This window comes from Muscardinus avellanarius (genome assembly GCF_963383645.1).
Source record: "Muscardinus avellanarius genome assembly, chromosome: 9".
Lineage (NCBI taxonomy): Eukaryota > Metazoa > Chordata > Mammalia > Rodentia > Gliridae > Muscardinus > Muscardinus avellanarius.
The window spans coordinates 22,462,925-22,485,019 of NC_137795.1; the positions used below are offsets into that span (position 1 = coordinate 22,462,925).

At 37.3% G+C, this 22,095-nt stretch overlaps 1 protein-coding gene across 3 annotated transcripts in view; it reads right to left on the reverse strand.

The window, feature by feature from the left end:
- The window catches only part of VPS41 (VPS41 subunit of HOPS complex), a gene marked incomplete at both ends in the record, with an annotated part of 185,786 nt that overhangs the window by 93,622 nt on the left and 70,069 nt on the right, over positions 1 to 22,095 (reverse strand). For 2 of the 3 annotated variants that reach the window (XM_080701307.1, XM_080701306.1), the window contains one exon: positions 5,171 to 5,245. The exons of the other annotated variant lie outside the window; for it this stretch is intronic. In XM_080701307.1, the coding sequence (XP_080557433.1) occupies positions 5,171 to 5,245 (75 nt within the window). The remainder of the gene's footprint in view (positions 1 to 5,170; positions 5,246 to 22,095) is intronic. 3 annotated transcript variants of the gene reach the window in all.

Sequence of the window (22,095 nt, forward strand, 5' to 3'; positions counted from 1 at the left end):
AAATTTAACTCACTCTAAGAACACTGGGCGAATGTAAGAGAAGCCCTGCATCATCTGACTTTTACTGGAGGGAGTCAACAAATGGTGCCCCTCGTGAACTGACCGCAAAACCAACTCCTGCCAAACGAGAGGAAACTCTTCTAACACAATCCATTTCTTCTTAGTACAATGTCATAATATGTCTTTTGGCAAATATGAGACTATCTTACATCTCTAAATACTTCAGCATGCTTCATCCCAAGGTTTTCCAATCTGACTAAACACTTGAAAACCCTGGACACAGACGGCTGGATCCCACATAGAAGTATGAAATCTAGCCTTCTGCGGGGCTAAGTTATGCTGTTCATGACTGATAATATGTAGATAGGGCTGAAGGTCTTGCTCAACCTCATTCTGTCCTTCTGCAACACTGCTAGGGATGAGAGCAAAAGCCACTGGGCTGGTTTAACATAAACACTGTACTCATTTAACAGAAAAATAACTTGCCTAAGGTCATAAAAATCATAAGCATGAGAGTTGAGATCAGAACGAAAGTGCTCCAAAGAACTTATATCTTCATATAAGCTAGTCTAAAATTTATAAATAACATCTTTTCACATATAACGTAAGAATAGTAAAAAAAAGAACATAGAAAAATATTCAAAACTCTTATATATTTGCCAAACTATAAAGGTGATTAAATTTGAATTAAGGCAACTCTATGACAACACCTGAAAATAAATTAATCTCCTGCAAAGTCTTGGAAGAGTTATCATAAGTTACAAATGTGTGCTATGTGTTTTACTAACTAACTACAAAAACCTACCTTCATGAAACAGTAAAGAAGGTGAGCAATCCTCTACTTTAGCCCAGCACTCTAAGTATTTGCCAACCAGAAAACCAGGCAATGTCCCACTAATTGAGTGTGGCAAACAAAACACAATACAACCCTCCCAGTTAGAACTTCTGCAAAACAGCTTTTCTCAAACCCCAGCTTCCAAATAACAATAGATTGAGAGTGATAACAGGGGTGGCCAAGTAAGCTCCATTACATCTTGGGCAGCAGCAACTGTGACCTGAACAGTTAGAACTTCTGTAAAACAGCTTTTCTCAAACCCCAGCTTCCAAATAACAATAGATTGAGAGTGATAACAGGGGTGGCCAAGTAAGCTCCATTACATCTTGGGCAGCAGCAACTGTGACCTGAACAGGGAAGATTGCTGGGTTTTGTACTGTCCACTGTGGCAGAGCATCAGAGACCAAGAAGTGATGATGGGTGAAGTGTCCACTTCCCAGAGAGAATAGCCTTCACCGAATCCCTCTAGTCAAAGGAAATCAAGTTCATCTGAGGACCCCTGCTATTGACTGATGCTTTTAAAGGTATTTTAATAATAATACTCAGAAGCCAGAGGCCAGGCGTGGTGGTGCACGCCTGTAATCCCCACACTTGGGAGGCGGAGACAGGAGGATCGCGCAGGTTCAAAACCAGCCTCCCTGGCTTAAGAGACCCAGTTTCCAAATAAAAATATAAAATAGGCCTGGGAGTGTAGCCCGGAGGTAGAAGGGTTTCCAGGAACCCCAGTACCACCAAAATCATCATCATCATCATCATCATCATCATCATCCAAAGAAAAACTAGAAACTCTCTGGAATTGCTAGTATTATAGCAATTTATCCAAAATTAAAAATGATAATCTCACATAACAGTTTCATTTGTCTGATACCAAGCTTTTGATGACTTAAAGATAACATTTCAATATTTCTTTTTACTTTCTTTCTTACCAGAGAATATTTTTGTCTTTTCTTTTTTTTAGGTGAAACTATAATATATTTATATATTTATTTTTCAGAAAAAAAAATCTGTCCTAATATGGAATATGGACTCTAGATACCCAAAACGATCTCAAAAAAAAAGCTAGAAGATATATATTTTCTGATTTTCAAACCATATAAAGCTACAATAATTGAAACAGTGTAGTACTGTTCTAAAGGCAGATATATAAACCATTGGAGTTAAGTAAAAGCCTAGAGCTAAATTCTTCCCTATATTGTCAAGTTATTTTTGACAAGGTTTCCACAAACATTTGGTAGTGGAAATAATAATCTTTTAACTAAATATTGTTGAAAAATAATAATTACATGAAAAAGAATAAAATTGGACCCTTACCTAACACCATATACAAATGTTTAACTCAAAATAGATACAAGACCTAAATATAAATCTTAAGACTATAAACTTTTAGAAGAAAATCTGGGTCATAAAACCTAACAACATTGAAATTGGCAGTGATTTCTTAAATATGATTTCAATGGCACAGGCAACAGAAGAGTATACAAACTCCTTAAAAAATAAAAAAAATATTGTATATCCAAAGACAATGTAAACAGAGTTAAAAGTTACTGATTGAGTGGGATAAAATATTTCTAAATGCTATATCTGAAGGTATATTAATATTCCAACTAGAAATCCTAAAACATAGCAACAATAAAAGCAAACAATACAATTTAGAGATAGGTAAAAGACTAACATAAGTAATGAATCTCCACAGATAACTAATCTTAGTTGTCTGTTGGATAGAAAATCTTGTTTCTCTGGTTCTGGTGTGTGTTACCTATTTCTTCTTTGTAGTTAATCTCTTTGAGTATTTTCTCTAGCGCTGGTTTTGAAGACATAAATTCCTTCAGTTACTGTTTGTCATGGAAGCTTCTTATTTCTCCATCTAATTTGATAGAAAGTTTTGCTGGGTAGGAAATTTTTGGCTGGAAGTTGTTTTCTTTCAGAGTTTGGAATATGTTACTCCAAGCCCTTCTGGCTCTCATGACTTGGTTTGGGAAGTCTGGAGTGATTCTAATTGGTTTGCCTCTGAATGTCACTTGGCCCTTTGTTTTTGTTGCCTTTAAGATTATCTGCTCGGCTTCCACATTGGTCATTTTGACAATTATGTGGCGTGGGGATCCTCTTCTCCGATCCTGTCTAAAGGGAGTTCTGTAAGTTTCCTGGACCTGTGTATCGACCTCTTGCTCTATGTTTGGAAAATTTTCTGCTATTACTTCCTTGAAGATATTGTTGATCCCTTTGGTTTCACCTTCTTTTCCCTCCTCTATTCCAATTATTCTTAGGTTAGCTCTCTTAAAATGGGCCCATATTTCTTCAATGTCAGATTCCTGCTGTCGGATATTTTTTCCTAGATTAGAAACTATGCATTCATTTTTGGAATGATCATCTTCTAAGAGCGATTCTATTCTCCATGTGGTCTAATCGGTTGTTTGTACTCTGAATTGAGGCCTTTTCATTAATTGCATCCTTTATCTCTTTTTGACTCTCTCTGAATTCTTTTCGAAACACCTCTATTATTTCTACAGTTATTTTCCTGATTTGATCTTCTAGAAATCTCTGATTTTCAGTTTTATCGGGTTCTAATGTTGTGGGGTTGTGGGCATTCACTGCTCCAGTGTTATTCCTCTTTCCCATGATTTCGGAAGTTTGTGCCTTCTCTGGGTTCTTCCCTTGGGTCACTATGACTTCACTTAAGGTGCTCTGGATCTCAAGTCTGTGGTATCTCAGTCCCCACTACTCCTTTACTGGGTTGTATCGCAGAGTCTCAGACCGAGGGAGTCAATCGCGGCTGCTTTAGTCCATTGGGGGTGCCAGGTTGCACGTTCTCCTATGGTGTGATATCTCTGCCACCGCCACTCCCCCACTGGGTCAAGTCCCTGGGAGTGCAGTACTGCGATTTCTCCTCTGGGGCCCGCAATATGACTCACTGTTGTTGAGTACGCAGATCGAGCTGTAGTGGACTCGGTGAATTTGCTGCTGCTGCCGCCGGTGGCAATATGGCACCGCTTGCCAAACCCTCGGCCGTGAGGCTGGCGTATTTGTTCTCTGGTTTTGAGCTGCGCTCTGAGTCCCTGCAGCATGTGCTGAACTCAGCCACTGGGAGCTTTAGATGCTCCCTGCGCCGAAAAATCCCGCCTGGCTGTTCCACAGCGGCTCACCTCGGCTCGCTGTAGACGTCTGGTGAACTCGCCGCTGCCGCCGGCAGTAAGGTGCTGCTGCCGTGTCCTCGGGCGTGAGGCCGGTGTATCTCCTCTGTGGCTCTGCGCTTTGTTCTGAGTCCCCTTCCTCTCTGGAGCCTGGTGATTTTTTTGTTTCTCTGGTGATAGTGTTTTCTGGCTATGAAAGGTGCTGATTTTGTGGTAATGGAGATTAGTTGTTAGCGGGGCTCTTAAGCCCCGCTTTTCTCGGTCGCCATCTTCCCGGAAGTCTCAAATTTACTCATCTTAATGGTCCATTGTATTTAAAGCACATCAAAATTACAAAATTAGATTACAAAATCTCTATTCAGTAAGAAATATATAAGGGTCTATAATGATTCTTAATGTATTCCTTTCTTAAATGACTATTTTTAAAAAGTAGCTTAAATATACTTTGCCTTAGAATTTTATCATTGCAAACTAACATTAGAAAAGACTTCCACTGACTTAAAAACAAAAAAGACATTTTTATAAGTGGAAAATCAATCACCACAACCACTAAATGTCACAGCTCAACACCAGCAAGAAGCACTGATAATTGTTAGTTATACACTGCACAAATGATGTATGTCCCCAGTCAAGAAGTAGGTGCCAGGTTTTTAGAAAACTGTACATATATTGATTTTACATTTATTTAATGTGGCCATTGTAAGACACTTTATTCTTCTGATAAACTATGATTGCTTATCAAAAGATTCTATTATTCAAGAGAAACATTCATAACTTGTGTGTGAAAATGAAAACCACCAGCCCACAGAAATCATGCCCACAAAATCCAATTTTGTAGATTTATGGCAGAAAGGCATTAAGCACTGTCTTGCAGGAACTGCAGACTAGTCGCTGAAGTATAAGTGGCATAGCAGCAATGATTAACGTGACACGTCACCTTGCCACAGCTGTTAATCAGCTTAATACTAGTTACATTATTGACATTCTTGTAATTACTTTTCCTAAGGCACATTTGTGTAAAATATATTTTATTTTAATTATGAGCAATTGGAAGCAAGTCCAATACTCAAAAAGAATAATCAAGGTTCTCCTGATGCAAGTATATAGTAAGCAAAGTACAATTGCGATCACCTGGGGTGGGATAAGACCACAGAAACTCAGTGCTGGAGCAGTGCTTTCAATGTGACCGACCACATCCCCAACATACCTTGCCATCCTCTGAACACACGCCCATGTGTTCCCCACTTTCATCCAGGCTAATCTGATTAATCTTCACAGGACTCTGTTACAAACAAACAAAAAGGACATGTAAAGCTTCAGGAAAATACAAATCAACAATTATATGTCTATGTTCTTTGTAAAACTGAAGTGATGGAAGTTATTTATATGCATGATCCCAAGATAGATTTTGTTTTGCAAATAAAAAAGTAAAACATAGCTTTGCTTCCAGACACATAATAAATGCAGAAATCTAAGATTTCCTCTAATTTTTTATTTCACATATCTGAAGTACCCCCTAAAATGTTATTTCTTATGTATTTAATGTTATATTCTACCAACACTATAAATTGACCTTTTACAATTAAAATAAATTAAAACAACGAAACAAAGGCCAAGATAAAAGTATGAAAATTCAGTATGAAAATATAAATTTAGTTGCTTCATTTTGGTTCCTTAGCCAGCAACATATTTGTTCTTCTCTTAAGTTAACTTTTCATTTGTATATTATGCGAAGTACTTTCTATGGGCAACCACAAATACTAATTGACATTAATGAACTTTGTTAATTCTACCTTTTTCTTGAGCAATTTCTTTTTTAACATTTTTTAAAATTTTTTATTGGTGCGTTATAGTCATACATCTTAATGTAGTACAAGATGGTGGAGGCATACATGTACACATCACCCAATTAGCCCTTACCTAATTCCCGCCCCATTCCCTCTTGCTCCCTCCTTCTCATGTTTGGCTTAGTGATTGACTTTGATGTCAATTTCAAAATCTATAATAGGACAAAGCTTCTTCTTTAGGATGTATCTTCCAAAGAGAAAATATATAACTATATTTTTAATATTTTATAGCTTTCCAGTTTGCTATGTATCCAACTATTTACTTACTAAAATATGCATACAAGTGGGTTTACTAATAGAAGTCAAAATTGAAGATGCTGTCAACAATAAAAAATAGCCAGCTCTTCTGTTTTTTATTCTTAAATAGACAGTTCCCAACTACTTCACACAACACTCAGTTGAAACAAACTAACCATGAAGAGAAAAATAAGTCTCTAGCAGTTACATCATGAGCTTGCAAATTTGCTTTTAAAAATGTATAACTTTAAAATGGTCTGGCTTGCCAATGAGAAAAAATGGAAATAAACAAATGCTGGATCCTCAGATGGAAAATACTTCAGAGCCAGTAAACAAAGATAAGGGCAGACCTAAACTCCCAGAAAATGGAAAAGCCACCCTCTGATTGACACTGTGGAAACATTCCCATGTACTGGACCCAACATTTGGACATAGAATCCTTTCACATTTGGAGCCCTCAATCACTGCACAATCAACATTCTTGAGATGAAGTTTCTAGAATGTTAGAAAAGGAAAGGTCTATGAAGACAGACTTCTCCATTTTAAAGGAGAATAAAATGAAGACTACATCCCACAACAGAGAAAAGAGCACATCCAGGTCCACCACCAAGAGGAAGGGTGAAGGCACATGCCAATGCTGGAAAAGCCATGGCAAAGGCTGAAGTGGAAAAACACCAGAAGAGTTGTGTGACTTCCGACTAGAAAGTTTTAAAATATCAGCTCCTATAGTCTTCTTTGGATAAAAGCTTTCCTCAAATTAAAGATTTTCTGTCAACAGTTCCCTCATTCTGATCACCAAACATCTCAAGATCCATTTTGCTCCTGGCAAATATAAACCCTACATACCTCTGATTGTAGTTTTAATCAGTATCCTCTTACAATCTGATTTAAAGTATAATGTCATTGGTGTGTGTAGTTGAGGTGCCCATTTGTATGTTTCAATTGTACATTATATTACTTAAATAAAACTTAAAATGCAGTCTTTCACTTACAATAACATGTTGCCAAGTGCCCAACAGCCAAAGATGTCTAAGAGCTATTATATAAGGAAACACATAGGTCACAGAACATTTTCCTCTCTGCAGACAGTTCTACTGTCTTATGATTTTAAGCTTAAAATCATAGGCCCAATGCTGAGTGCAACCATGAAATTGAGGTTTCACTATGATGTCTCTCTTCACTACTATCTACATTTATATTTCTTTCTGCATACATCTCTTCTTTGACTCCATTATTGCATTATTGAAAGGTTCATGTTCTGTCCTAATAGTCATTGTATTGTTTCCAAGCATCTGGCATATACACATATTATCTGACATTCAACTTTAGAAGAAAGCTAATGAGGCTTTTTCCACCTTAAAACAAGGAAAATAAAACTTCAAAAATTTCTGAGTGGTTCAAATGCTATTCCAAGGGCAAATAAACTAAACCTCTCATTACAGCAAGTTCTTCTCTGAATAGAAACCATTTATTTCATCACATTAGCAATTTTACAGAGAAAAATACCATACCTACAAAGTACAGGAATTCCCTTTCCTGCATATCTCTGCTGGCAATAGACTTTTAAATTTATTTCTCTGTCAATAACCAATATTCATTGATTGATTTCCTTGACTAGTATACAAACTCATGTTTTCCCAAGTGATTGTTCTATAAAATACTTCATATCTTTTGCTCATGTTTGTTTTATATTCACCCAGATATTAAATATACCTCTCTCTTTCTCTCTGCAAGAAGGTTACTTTATTATATTTAAGTTTAAATCCTTTCAGGATTAATTTAATTTTCTTCTAAAGGGATAACTAGTTGGGCTAGTCCAATTTACTAAATAATCCATCTGTCTACTCTTGGAGAAAGCTTAGTTTATTATATAATAAATATTTACAGATAGAAAAATTTTCTGCATCTGTCTCCATCCTTTTTTTTTTTTTTGGTGCATTGTAGTCATACATCTTAATGGGGTAAAATATATTAGAGGCATACATGTACACATCACTCATTTAACCCTTTTCCACTTCCCACCCGATTCCCTACCCTTCCCTTCCCTTCTCATGTTGGGCTTAGTGACTGACTTTGATATGTTTGTGAATGTACATCATGTACATTAGGCAATTTCCCTATATCCTCTCATCCTCCTCAGTGAGGTCACCTTATCTGCTCATTCTCCTCTGCGGTTTCTCTTTTTTTGTCTGGAGTTCCTCCCATGATCCTCTTTCCCCCTAGTTTTCCACATATTAGGGAAAATATCTAATTTTTTACTTTTTGTGACTGACTAATCTACAGCTCCATCCATTTTCCCAATATTCTCCAGTTCCACCCATTTTTCCTCCAAATGACATAATTTTGTTCTTCATGGCTGAGTAAAACTCCATTGTGTACATATCTCATAGTTTGTAATCTAGTCATCTGTTGATGAACATTTTGGCTGGATCCATAGTTTGGCAATTGTGCAGCTATGAACATAGATACATATACATTAGTTTGGTATTTTGTTTTCCTTTCTTTTGGGTAGATACTAAGAAGTGGTATTGCTGGATTATATGGTAGGTTCATTCCCATTCTTTGGAGGATCCTCCATACTGTTTTCCAAAGTAGTTGCACTAATTTGCAATCCCACCAACAATGTCTGTAGTTCCTACTTCTCTGCACCCTTGCCAGCACTTGTTCGTGGTTTTTTTTTGTTGTTGTTGTTTTTTGTTTTGTTTTGTTTTGTTTTTTGTGGTACTGGGGTTCCTGGAAGCCCTTCTACCTCCGGGCTACACTCCCAGACCTATTTTATATTTTTGAAACAGGGTCTCTTACGCCAGCGCGGCTGGCTTCGAACCTGCGCGATCCTCCTGTCTCCGCCTCCCAAGCGCGGGGATTACAAGCGTGCGCCACCACGCCCGGCTCTTGTTCGTGTTTTAATGATGACCATTCTAACTGGAGTTAGGTAAAACCTCAGGGTAGTTTTGATTTGTATCTCTGATTGCTAATGATGTTGAACACTTTTTTATACATTTATTGGCCATTTGAAATTTTTCTTTTGTGAACTATTTAGTTCACTTGCCCAGTTTTTTACTGGATTATCTGTCTTCATTCTTATATCAATTCAACATTTTCAATTACAGAAGATGTATATACCATGCCCTGATATCTCAGAAGGTGAGTCTGTAAAAATATTTTATATTTTCCTTGGCTTCTGAAGTATTTATCCTTCCATGTGAATTTTAAGATAAAATGACCCAAATATTATTAAAAATAATGGTCACTGCTCAATTCAACTTACTTTATCTAATCAGAACATGTGACACTGTGGATGCCTCCTTTTCCTTGTTTCCATTGTACCATATTCATCTGACTTTTCTCTTAAATTTCTGGCTGTTTCATCTCTGTCTCTATTACTTACCTCCTGATTTCCTTATAGTTTGGTCTTTGCATCTCTTCTTTTTTTCATCCACACTCAACTTTAGTAGTCTCTTCCAGACCATGTAGTGACTCCTAAATTTCTATCTCCAGACCAATGTATAAAAAAAAACTATCTCTACTTGGATGCCCATAAGGCATCTCAACCGAAACATATCCAAAACATTTTAAGAGGGCTCTTCCTGTTGTGCTCTCCATCAGTTACTGACATCTATACCCTTCTAATTGCTCAAGACAAAATATTAGAGGCATTTTTTACTCCTATCTTTCATTCCCATTCTTGATTAGCTCTGTCATCAATTTCTATCCCCTCTTCAGACACAATCCTCCATACCTTTGAGCACATATCACCATGCCTAGAGCTGCCATCATTTGTATAGTATTATCATAATGGTCTCCTAACTAGTTGACCTCTTCCTTCCCTGACTCTTCCAGAACTCTATTTTCAACAAGCTAGCAAAGTGATACTGCTAACAGGTTGTTAAGATGACACTCTTTTGCTGACTCTCTAAAGGCATCTCAAGATAAAATACAAAATTTTTGACAGTCATAGATGATCTGGCTTCAGCCCTCCCTGTGATTCCTGATCTCATCTTCTCTTCCCTAATCTTTCTACTCCAGATATGAGGACCTCTGTTTCTCCAACCTCAGGGCTTTTGTATTTGTTTATCTGGTTGTCTACAATGCTGGTAATCATCTTCTTTCTCAGTGAGACTCCCTGACCAACCAATCTAAACTTTCAATAACCTACCCAAACATTTATGTCTCCTTCACTACTACTTATTTTTTTCCCTTGGCACTTATCACTAAAATAGGCAAAACTTTATTATAGTATATAGGAAAAGCATGTACAGCTTGTAAAATAAAAAAAAAGAAAATGAAAAAGTTACTACTAGAAAGGTCAGTACAATGATTACCTCTAAGACAAAAGAATCTGTGATCAGAAAGTAACATTTACATGGTATATTTGTGTGAGAGAGGTGATTGCGTTGTGGCTATTTTACCGTACATTTTATGTTCTTTTCAAAACTAAATTTCACATATTAAACTTTAAAAATCTAAAAGTAAAACTGGAAAAGTATTTGCCCATGAAAATGTCAGGGATCAGCATTCTTCATTTATCTTAGATTTAGGTGTTTGGGTATTTTTTTTTCTTTTTTCCATTTTCTCCCATAATTATCAAGCTACTTAAATGTTCTAATTTTATTCTGATCATATACATTTTCCAAGAAGATAGTATACTTCAAATCTATATTTATAAAGTTAAAATTATTTTGTGTGTAGTGTTAGGGATTGAACAAAGGCCCTCATGTAAGCTAGAAAGGCACTCTACCACTAAGCTACATCCCCAGGCCTCAAATATTTTTTACTTTTTGTTTTTTTAATACATTAGTAAATAATGATATTGACACAAAGAATAGCAAACAGTAAAACTATTAGTAGGTTACATTTTCTGAAAGTTAGCACTTATATGCTCATTATCTGTCAGGCTATAGAGTTTTATGCACATATCATTTCATCCTCACAACAATTCTATGAAATACTATTATTTTTCCAATTTTATATTTTCAAATATAAAAATATATACATAGTAGTATTTTATATATATATTTGATTTCCCTTCTTTCCTTGAGCATCGTTATTAAATGCCTTTCAGTTGTGCTGACCTTAGAGAAGCTGTATTTTGTCAGCTTGCTTTATTTTGTAGTGTTTTATCTTGTATTAACTTCTTACTGTTATCCATTATAATTTTCTCCCTTTTTTGTGTTGGAAAAAAAAGTTCACCTTCCTCTAGTTTCTGAAAATTACTACTTTGCTAAATAATTGTAATTATTCATTTGTTAATCATAAAATAAAGTGCTTCCCATCTATGACTGACCATAAACCAAGGACCAGAAATAATGTGTAAGCATATTCCTTCTTTCTTGGGAAAAGTCACATCTTATTTTGTTTCATTTCCAAGTGTGATAATGTTACAGTAGTCCCCTTGTCTACAGAGGATACACTCCTAGATGTTCAGTGGATATCTGGAACCATGGACAGTACAGACAGCCAAAAGAGCTCCTAAGTTACTAGTAGGCAAGCAGCATATACTGCATGTATATGCTGGATAAAGAGATGACTCACGCCCCAGATGACAGAACAAGAGATACCATCAAAATTCTCTGCAAATGGTGATCAATTTAAAATGTATGTACTGTTTGCTTCTGTAATTTTCAGTTGACCATAGGCAAATGAACCTGTGGAAAGCAAAATGACAAATAATGGAGAAGCTTGTTATCTATAAATTCTAGGAGCTGGGGATTTAGCTTGGTGGCAGAATACATCCTAGAATGTGCCAGGCCCTGGATTTGATCCCAGCACTGCAAAAAAAGAAAGAAAAAATCTAATATGACTGAACTATGGTCAGAGAATGTAGTTTATATAATATCTATTTTTAAAAACAATGATTTCTCTTTGCAAACTAAAATATCATAGTTTTAAAATAATATTCTCTATTTTAGGTTCATTGTATATTTTAAAAATTGTGTTATTTATATTAATTTCTCTACGTATGTCTTTACTGCTTTTACCTATCAAAGACTAATTAAAACGTGTCTTCAAATCTTCCCACTACTACTATAGTTCTGTCCATTTCTCCTTGATTTTAAGATGAATTATGATTTTCATAATAGAAGCCCTATAATTTGGCATATAAAAGAATAACTGGTATATTTTCCTCATAACCTGTAAATATAATCAGTGTCTTCTGCTGATTAATGGTCATTTGCTTCAAACTCTAGTTTTGATCACATTCCTATTGCCTACATGTTTAAAATTTTTTGTTGTTGTTGGCTTTTTAGAGTGTATTTATGTTCACATCTTTTTGATGGTATATGTGCTCAAAGCTGAGTCAGTTTCTTTTTAAGTATCAGAGTAGCTGACCCATTTAACACTGCTTTATATACTATATTATTTCATAGACTTTTGGAATATCTCCTATTTCAATTTTAGTCTTTTTTTCTTTTATACCTAGGAATTAAATGCTGTTCATTCTAGTTTTATTCTACTAGTGATTACTTTTAAATTATGATAAATTATGCTTGAATTATGTTTCTCTCGAAAATCAATATAATCACATTGACTAATTTAGAAATGAAATATTCAGTACAGGACTATATAATGTGTCTACTTCCCTCTCTTTTTAAAGTCAAAGTACAAATAATTGCTATTTCTGGTGGGATTTTTTTTTTTTTTTGGTTTTTTGGTGTTTTTTTTTTTTTTTTTCTTTCAGTACTGGGGATTGAACCCAGGGGTATTCTACCTCTGAGCTATACTCCCAGTCCTATTTTTTATTCTTTATTTTGAAACAGGGTCTCACTAAGTTGCAGAGGGCCTCATTAAGTAGCTGAGGCTGGCTGTGAACCTGTGATTCTCCTGTCTCAGCCTCCCAAGTTCTAGGATTATAAGCGTGAACCACTACAGCTGGCTGTGGTAAGTACGAATGAAGGCTGGGTGTGGTGGCACACACCATACCACACCACATTAAAGTACCTGTAATCCCAGTAACCTGAGAGGCTGAGACAGGAGGATTGCGAGTTTGCAGCTAGCCTCAGCTATTGAGTGAGACTCTCCACAACTTAGTGAGACCATGTTTCATTAAAGAATAAAAAACAGGGCTGGGGGTGTAGCCCTTGGGCTCAATCCCCAGTAACACACACACACACACACACACACACACACACACACACACACACAGAGAGAGAATGGGAGAGATAAGCTAGTTAATACAATAGTAAAAACTATAATCTTAAGGTGTAGATCCTAAGCATGAATCCAAAGGCAGAGACTATTTCCTTATTGAGATGTCCATAACTTCCATAACTTTTAAAATAACTCAGAAAAAATTATTATAGAGTAAGAGTATTTATGTGGTTACTACAGATTAAGGATATTTACCCTTTATTGTACAAACTAAAAATAGGTTTGTAGCTTTAGCTTGTTATACATCTTAAACCAACCTTCTTCCCTCCCTCCCTCCCTTCCTTTCTTAGTGGAAAGACACCTGTGGGTACAAGTCAAGCACAGCATGTGAAGATGGCAATATTCCCTAAAGTGATCTATAAATCCCACTTGTTCCTTATCAAAATCACAACTTTCTTCTTTGCAGAAATCAGCAAGCTGAAACTAAACATTACATGGAAATTTAAAAAATCTAGAATAGCCAAAAGGATCTTTACTTTTTTAATCTTTCTTTAGAGCAGTTTCTGAAGAAAAGTGAAATTTTTAATCACTGAAATCAAACCAGGTAAACAGTCAACTTACAATATAATACAAATTGTATGTAAATAAGAGTCAACCTCATTAATAACAAATACATAATAACAATATACTGTTTTATTAAAAACAAAAAAAATTTACTTATAAAATCAGCAAAAATTTCTGAAGTATCTAATTGGTTAAGAAAGCACAAAAATGGTAGCTGAAATTTGAAAAAGTTACCAAAAAGTATTCAGCAATGTGTAACAAAATTCCCTAAGATAAACATTACTATATCATAATCAAGGGAAAGTGTTTGTCCATAGTTCTTTTTGAAAGATGCTGGGAAATAGAAATGATCTGAATATCCCAAAGCAAGAAACCTAAGTAATAAAAAAATAAAGTTAAGGAAACCTACTATGTTGTAAAGTATTTGTGAACATCTTATGTTGTAAAGTATTTATAAAGTTCAAAGATAGGTCTGGCCTTTGCTTTTGGCCTCTGGGAAGTAATTTGAATCATAGGTGGTAGGAATGTTTTGGTTAAGGCAGAAAGCTAGCCTAACCTGACATTAGGGGGGCTTGCCACATCCAAAAGTTATAGAATGGGAACTGGCAAGGAAGGAAGGGAGGGAGGGAGGAAGGGAGGGAAAGGATAGATGGAAGGAGGGAGGGACGGATATATGATGGGTGAATGTATGTGATTTAGGGGTGGGGCTTTGGATAAAGGTGCTGTCAACTGGAAAGCTGAGATCAACCACATGGACAACCCGTTAACTGACTGTGCCTACACAACAGAGCCTTGATAAAGATCCCGACCACAGTGGCTCAAGGGAGTTGACTCACACTATGCCGGGAGGGTAGCACATCCTGAGGTCCATGGAAGCTTCACATCTGGAGCCATTTCAGGCTGTGTACTACATGTACTCGTCTCCTTGGATCTTTGGCCTCTATTTTCTCCCCATAATAAACCACTCTATGAGCACTAACAACTTGCTGTGAGTTCAATATATCCTTTACCTAATGATCCAACCTGAGTACTTGGGGATCTCCAGAACCGGGCAGAAGCTGGGTGTGGTGGCACTTTACTGTAATCCCAGTACTTTGGAGCCTAAGAAAGGAAGATCTCAGGTTCCACACCAGCCTCAGCAATTTTGCTAGACTTTCAGCAACCTAGTAAGACCCTATTTCAAAACAACAACAACAACAAAATAATTAAATAAAATAGGGCTGGGGTTGTAGCTCAAAAGTAAATGCACCTTGGTTCAATCCCCATTCCAAAAAAAGTCTTGGGCAGACCTAGAAATATGGAGAACTTTGAGCCAAACTCAAAGTTTGGCTAATTCTGCTAAGTATGACCAAAGGCTTATGAATATTACTTTGTTTATACGTATATGTGTATCATGTATGTTGACTGGAAATAGATACTCCAAAATACTAGTATTGGTTCTATTTGAGTGCTAAGCTATTATTATTAAGTTGCCCTTCCTATGTCTTTCTAGTTCTCCACAACAAATATTTGTTTATAATCAGAAAGTACATATTTTAAAAACTTGGTTAAGCAGTAAATTCAATAATCTAGAAACAAAAAGAAACCAAAATCAACAGTAATTTTTAAAACCATATTCTAGGAACTACAGAACATATTTCTATTTTGAGTGATATCGAGTACCATCACTATGCATATTCTATTTATATAACAGTTTCATAACATTATTTAATAAAGAGCAAATAACTAACAGGATTTCAGTATTACAACTGTAACTGTCAATATTGCCTATAGCTGACCTGGCAGTCATAATCATTCCTCCCATAAACAGGAACAAATGCCTGGCATATCTTCACCATTTCTACACACCGGAAACAAAGAAACAACAGAGAGGCTGTAGGATGTCCGCAAATTTGGAGGGAAGCCTGACGCCACAGGACTCTGCAATACTTCAACAACTGGTTTTTCTATGCTTTTTACCATAATGGCTGAGGAGCGGAAAGCTCCACATCTAAACATACAGTCTAGAGTATGTGTTGCAAAGACAGGATACTTAAGTAGATGTGGAAGGGGAAAGAGGCCAAAGAAAAGAAGACCAGAGGGACATGGCCTCAGCTGTATTTTCCATTAGCTACAATTTTATTCCTAATGGAGACACGTTTGGAATTCTGGACAATACAAGGGAGTTTGTTAAAAAAAATCAATAATGTCAAGCTGACACTATAGAACACACAAAAATGTTTCCTTAATGGAATAAAAAAAGAAGTCTGAGTAAGGGGTGGGAGGGAGAACCAGCACACACCTTCTAACCCCAGGCCACTACAGGTGGTCTCAAGTTCTTAAATTTAAAGAAAATGCAAAATTACCAATGGTACACCTCATGTGATAATCAATTACCTGATGTAAAATGCTCGAAATAAATACACTTAGTATGGATTATGCCATCTCTTCAATTAGGAATAAATTCAGTCATCTCAAAAGCTGCTTTTAATGGTGTTCTTTGTGGCCACTTCTTTTCCCATGACACTCGTCATCATCCCACCTTAAGCTATCGGTCCCCCAACCGCGAACCTAAGAAATCAATCTGCTAATGTATAATTTGTAAGGCTCCTCTGACTAACAAATGGATAATTGATTCCTTCACAAATGCTGCATCCCCACGGACACTGAGTGGAATGAATGAGAAACAGAAGACAGGGTTTCATTTTCCTGCTCTCAGAGATCCGCTCTTTAGCAACCCCGACACCCTCATGGCTGCCGAGGTAGCTCCATGCTGTTTAGTCGCAGTTAAGAACAAGCCACACTTCTATTCCTTGTGTGAAAAGCAAACGCCTGCTCCTTCATACCTGGGGAAGCTCATCTTCCTGCTCATTTTGCTTTACACTGATGATGCATCCTGGGTAAGTGACCCTCATCTGGACTTTAGCCTAGAAACAAACCTGATGGTGCGTGTTCTGCAAATCTACACAACAGAATGAAAACAAATACATTTATTTTCTCACTGACTTATTTTAAAGCCAGAATGACCCAACCTTTAACTATTAAACTCACAAACATCTCCGTTGCTGTAAGATTTCATCTCTAGCATTAAATCCTTCTTTGACTCAAGATGGGGAATTTAATAACAAGCAATCTTAAAGCTAGAGAACTTTTGTGAAGCTTTCCTGAAAATTCCAAAATATAGGTTTAGTGAAAGCAAAAGAGAAGGCTCCAGCGACTTCCTCAGGAAAGCCACCAGCTCGCTGCCCCAGGCATCGTGACCCTGCATTGCTTAGGGGCATCAGGGCTACCAGCTGCTGTGCCCACCTCCATTGGCAACGGGCCTCTTCTCGCCTCTCCTCTCCTATCCCAGATGTTCCCAACAACCTCCCAGGGCTGAAGCAAATGGGAACTCAGTCAGCCTCACTTGACTTGACTGCTTTGTGACAACTATGCAGACCACTGCCTCCTCCCAATCTTTTCTTTTCTCCAGCAATGACAACCACATTCTCTACTGCTGAACTTCCACAATGGCTATACAAACACTGCTGAATAAAGAAACAAACAAACCACATGGACACTTTGTTACTTATGGTCCTGATGGCAAAAGCTAAAGCTAAATATATCATATCTACCTAGCCACCAGTTCCATCCCTTAATAGGCTATGGGAACGGGACTCCACTGTATACTGTTTGGAAGAAAATTATGTCATGGCAGTTACTATAATATGTTTTTCCTTAAGAAAATGTGGGGGAAGGATTTAGAGTTAGATCTCAAATTAACAAGTATGACAAATATTAGAGAATGAGATAGAAAAACTACAAGAAAACAGATACACTCCTAGTCTGACTTCAGAGTAGTATCAAATTATGAATATGTGTTAAGTAAATTAAGATTTAAAAAAATTCCAGATAAGGGATCAATCACCAAGGGTACACAAAGAAAGGACTGTTTATTCTCCTTCACTCCTTAAACGTTTTCACTGGCACAACATAAGTAGTCTTTTGCCTGAAAGAGGCCATCAATTGCTCAGGGAAATTCACCATTGTTGAGAAAAAGGTCACCATCACCTTCCTGTTTGAGGCCACAGAAGCCCTTCAGTGCTCATGACTATAGCATGTAAAACTCCCTTCCACTATCTCCCTCCTGGCACTTCTGTCACAACTTCTCAGTCATCATTCTAGGCTCTAATTCCTCCTCAGTCTGCCTCTTAATTATTGGTACTCACTTCAGCCCAGCCCGGGTCTCACTGCACACCTGAATACTCATACCCAAAAGTGCTCCACAGCCATATGTCAAGAAGCCATCTGCAGAGGCCAGATCTTCCTCTGTATTCCCAATTTCACCAAATGACCGTTGGTCCACATAGACATCTAAGTTAGAGTACTAAAAGTCATCCCAAACTAATTTTTCTCCCTCATACCCCACCAGTAGTCCAAAGTCCCTAAGTCTCGTCATTCAACCTCTCCATGTCTCTCAGATTTATCCTTTCCCCACTGCTATAGCCAATGGCCTCATAACTGACATCATTTTCTGAAACAAGCCCCACATGCAGTTCCCCCAACACATACTCTTCATTTTCACTTCCAATGCTCCTGCTAATCTTAAAGCTGTACTTTTAAAAACAGATTAGGTAAGCTGCTACCCTGTCTAAATTATAAATTGCTTAACAGAGTTTTCAGATAGCTTGGTAGTATCTGTTTATGACTTTTGTCTATGAAAATTTTTCCTCCTCCTCCTCCTCTTCCTCTTCCTCGCTTTAGGGATAATTATTAACCCCCTTTCACCTTCAAACTCAGTTTGAATAATATATGGATAAAGCCATTCTTCATTATATGGTTCCTTGTATCCTAAACTCTCTAGGTTCATTTCCAGTCAGACCCAAAGGATACAGAAGATCCTGCTCACTCTAATTGTGTGTGTGTGTGTGTGTGTGTGTGTGTGTGTGTGTGTGTGTGTGGTACTGGGGATGGAACCCAGGAGCATTCTACCTCTGAGCTACACCTCCAGCCCTATTTTTTTTTTTAATATTTATTTTTGAAGCCGGGCGTGGTGGTGCACGCTTGTAATCCCCGCGCTTGGGAGGCGGAGACAGGAGGATCGCGCAGGTTCGAAGCCAGCCGCTTGCGCTGGCTTAGGAGACCCTGTTTCTAAATAAAAAAATATAAAAATAGGTCTGGGAGTGTAGCCCAGAGGTAGAAGGGCTTCCAGGAACCCCAGTACCACCAAAAAAAACAAACAAAAAAAAATTTATTTTTGAAACAGGGACTCACTGAGTTGCAGAGAGGCTCACTAAGTAGCTGAGGCTGTCTGTGAACTGCAATCCTCCGGTCTCAGCCTCCCAAATGCTGGGATTACAAACGTGTGCCACCACGCCTGGCTTCTAATTTTTTGAAATGTTCTCTTTAACTGCCTATCTTCAGCCTAGAGTAGGCTATACAGAGCCTCCTTTCCCTTTTTCCTGACATAAAAAATTTCTGCTCTTTGTATAAGATCCAATGCAAAAACCCACTCCTCTGGGAAGGAGACTAAGTTCTTCTTTGTTGAATGGAATATTCCTCTTGTATGACTCCATATTACCCTCTCTCCAAAATACTACCATTTCAGATCAATAACTCACTTTGCCCCCATCTCTGAGACTTATCTGTGAGCTCCACGAAAATATATAAAAAGCTCTAGAAGAAAAAAATTTAAAGAATGGTAAAGCTTCAAAAGTAAATTCAGTGAAAAGAGTTAACTTCAGGTATATCCCTTCTCTTTTGAGGCCCACGGTTTTCAACATTTAATATCAAAAATGAGTTGATGAAAAGCAGATGGTCCACTGTGGCAATCATGTCCCCACAATGCTGACTATATTTCATAGTTAAAATTAATACAAATGAGGTTTTAAAGACAACCCTACCTCTCTTAGACTGTGTAACTACTTAGTTTGAGACTTCTGAAGTGATAATCCAGCTTTTAATAGAAGTTGCTGTTTGTGTAGATGGGGAAACATACTTTATCAGCAACAACTCATTCCAACTTGAGAAATAAGAAATAAAAAGCAGCAAACTCATTTATTTTCTACTCTGAACTAAGAGAAGAGGTCAGCTGTATAATATGGCATAGCTGACTACATGGCACATTTAAAATTTTACATGAGAATGTGGCTGAAATATCCTTTTATTTCACAAACAACTATTCATCATCTATCAACAGTTTATACTTTAAAAGATTCACCCACATTTATGCAAGAAGGCTAATTTCCAATTAAAAGTATTTGGCTGAATTAAATGGTAGTTAAAAACTGAGCATACTAATACTGTTATTTAATAATATGAAATAATTGTGTGTCTAGCATTTGAGACAATGTCTGCTGTACTAATCTATGAGCTCACAAATTCTCCCCAAATATTATAACTACTGACTGCAGACAATTACCTCCCAGCGATTTTCTTTCTTTCTTTCTTTCTTTTTTTTGGTACTGGGGTTCCTGGAAGCCCTTCTACCTCCGGGCTACACTCCCAGACCTATTTTTACATTTTTATTTGGAAACAGGGTCTCCTAAGCCAGCGCACGCGGCTGGCTTTGAACCTGCGCGATCCTCCTGTCTCTGCCTCCCAAGCGCGGGGATTACAAGCGTGCACCACCACGCCCGGCTACCTCCCAGCGATTTCAAAGCTGTGTTGCTTCAAGTAGCTTTACAGTATATCAGGGCTGTTCCTTTATGCTGTAAAATTAATATGAATAATACAAAATGATTAGCCAGGTGTGGTGAAGCCCACTTGTAATCCCAGTACTTGACAGACTGAAACAGGAGGACTGCAGATTTGTGGCCAGCCGCAGCAACTTGTGAGATCCTTTACAACTTAATGAGACCCTGTTTCAAAATAAAGAATGAAAAATTGTCTGAGAGTAGAGCTCAGAGGTAGAATGCCCTTGGGGTAGAATCCTCTGTCTGTCTGTCTGTCTGTCTGTCTGTCTCTCTCTCTCTCTCTCTCTCTCTCACACACACACACACACACACGTGTATGTGTATATATGTGTGTGTGTGTATATATGTATAATGATTAAAATACACAGAGTACTCTGAGTACACTGTTTATATGCATCTAGGAAACCATAATATATGTTCTCTAATTTCAACAATAAGAATGTGGTTTGATAAGAAAAAATATATTTATTAACTACCTTAATTCACCACTTGTGTAACTTCCATTATAATGAATTAAAAAATGAAATTGCTCTATTAGAAAATAAATGTCCTTGATTCAATCTCCAATATCCTGAAAATCATCTAAAAGAAATCAACTTGTCTGAAAATGTGGAACTGAGAAAGAAGCATCTTGTTTAGAAAGAAAACAAGATAATTTTTTCCATTCACTGTGATATCACTAAGTTAACAACTGAGCTCAAATTTTCTGCATTTGAAAACACTTAAAATCACTGCTTGACAGCCATTAAAATACTCCTAAATACTTTTTTTTCTTAGCCTTTAAAAATGTCCTATGGACTGCAGGTGTGGCTCAGTGGTAGAGTACTTGTCTAGTATGTCTGGGTTCAACTCCTGGCAGCACAAAAATAAACTCATTAATAAAAAAATCTTCTAATCAAGAATTTTTAATCACTTTCTCCACAAGAGCATACTGGGGTTGATTCAGATGCCATAAACTTACTAGCAACAGCCATTTGCAGTATTCCTTGATCTCTAAAGCTCTGGGCTGCTGTCTCTACCTGGTGCCTAAGACCAATAGCCCTGTGTCTGTGGCCGACTGGTAAAAGGCTCAGACATTCACCACTGCTGCGCCCGGTCAGGATGATACAACCTCAACAAGAGGCAGGGGCACAAAAGGGCCTTTCTGCCTACAGAAGACTTATTAGATGGATGTTCGTTTTCTAAATCCTAACAACCTTTAAAAGCATGAAGAGGATTTGGAAGGGATTGCCTCCTAAGAAGCTGGCATACTGCTGATTCCTAGGGCTGCTTTTCTTTTGTTAAACTTCATCTTCTATATCTGTGCCGGCCACATCCCTGTGGACAATGGTAGGAAGCTAGCCTGCACCAGACACCAGATAGTAAGCAGGTACTCTAGATAGTCATTCACAATCTGAGCACTGATTAAACCATTATTTCAAGAAACAAAAATAACAGGGTTTTAGTGCACATTTCCTCTTTTATTTGCACACCAGGGACTGAGCTGGATACCAGGTACAGAGTAGAGAACAAGGTAAATGTGGCCTTATCCTTATTAAACTTACATTATCGCCAAAATACTACTCAAACTTGAAAGGGGCACCTTTTGGGATGCTAACACTCTGCTGTTGCCCTCTGAAGTATTTTCCCCAAAGTTACAACGCTCACATTCCACTGCTAAGGAGAAAAAGGTAAATTTCCTTAAAAGCTCAGATGAACATTTAAACAAGGTGTGTGCTGGTTTCTCCAAGATGTCTGGAATG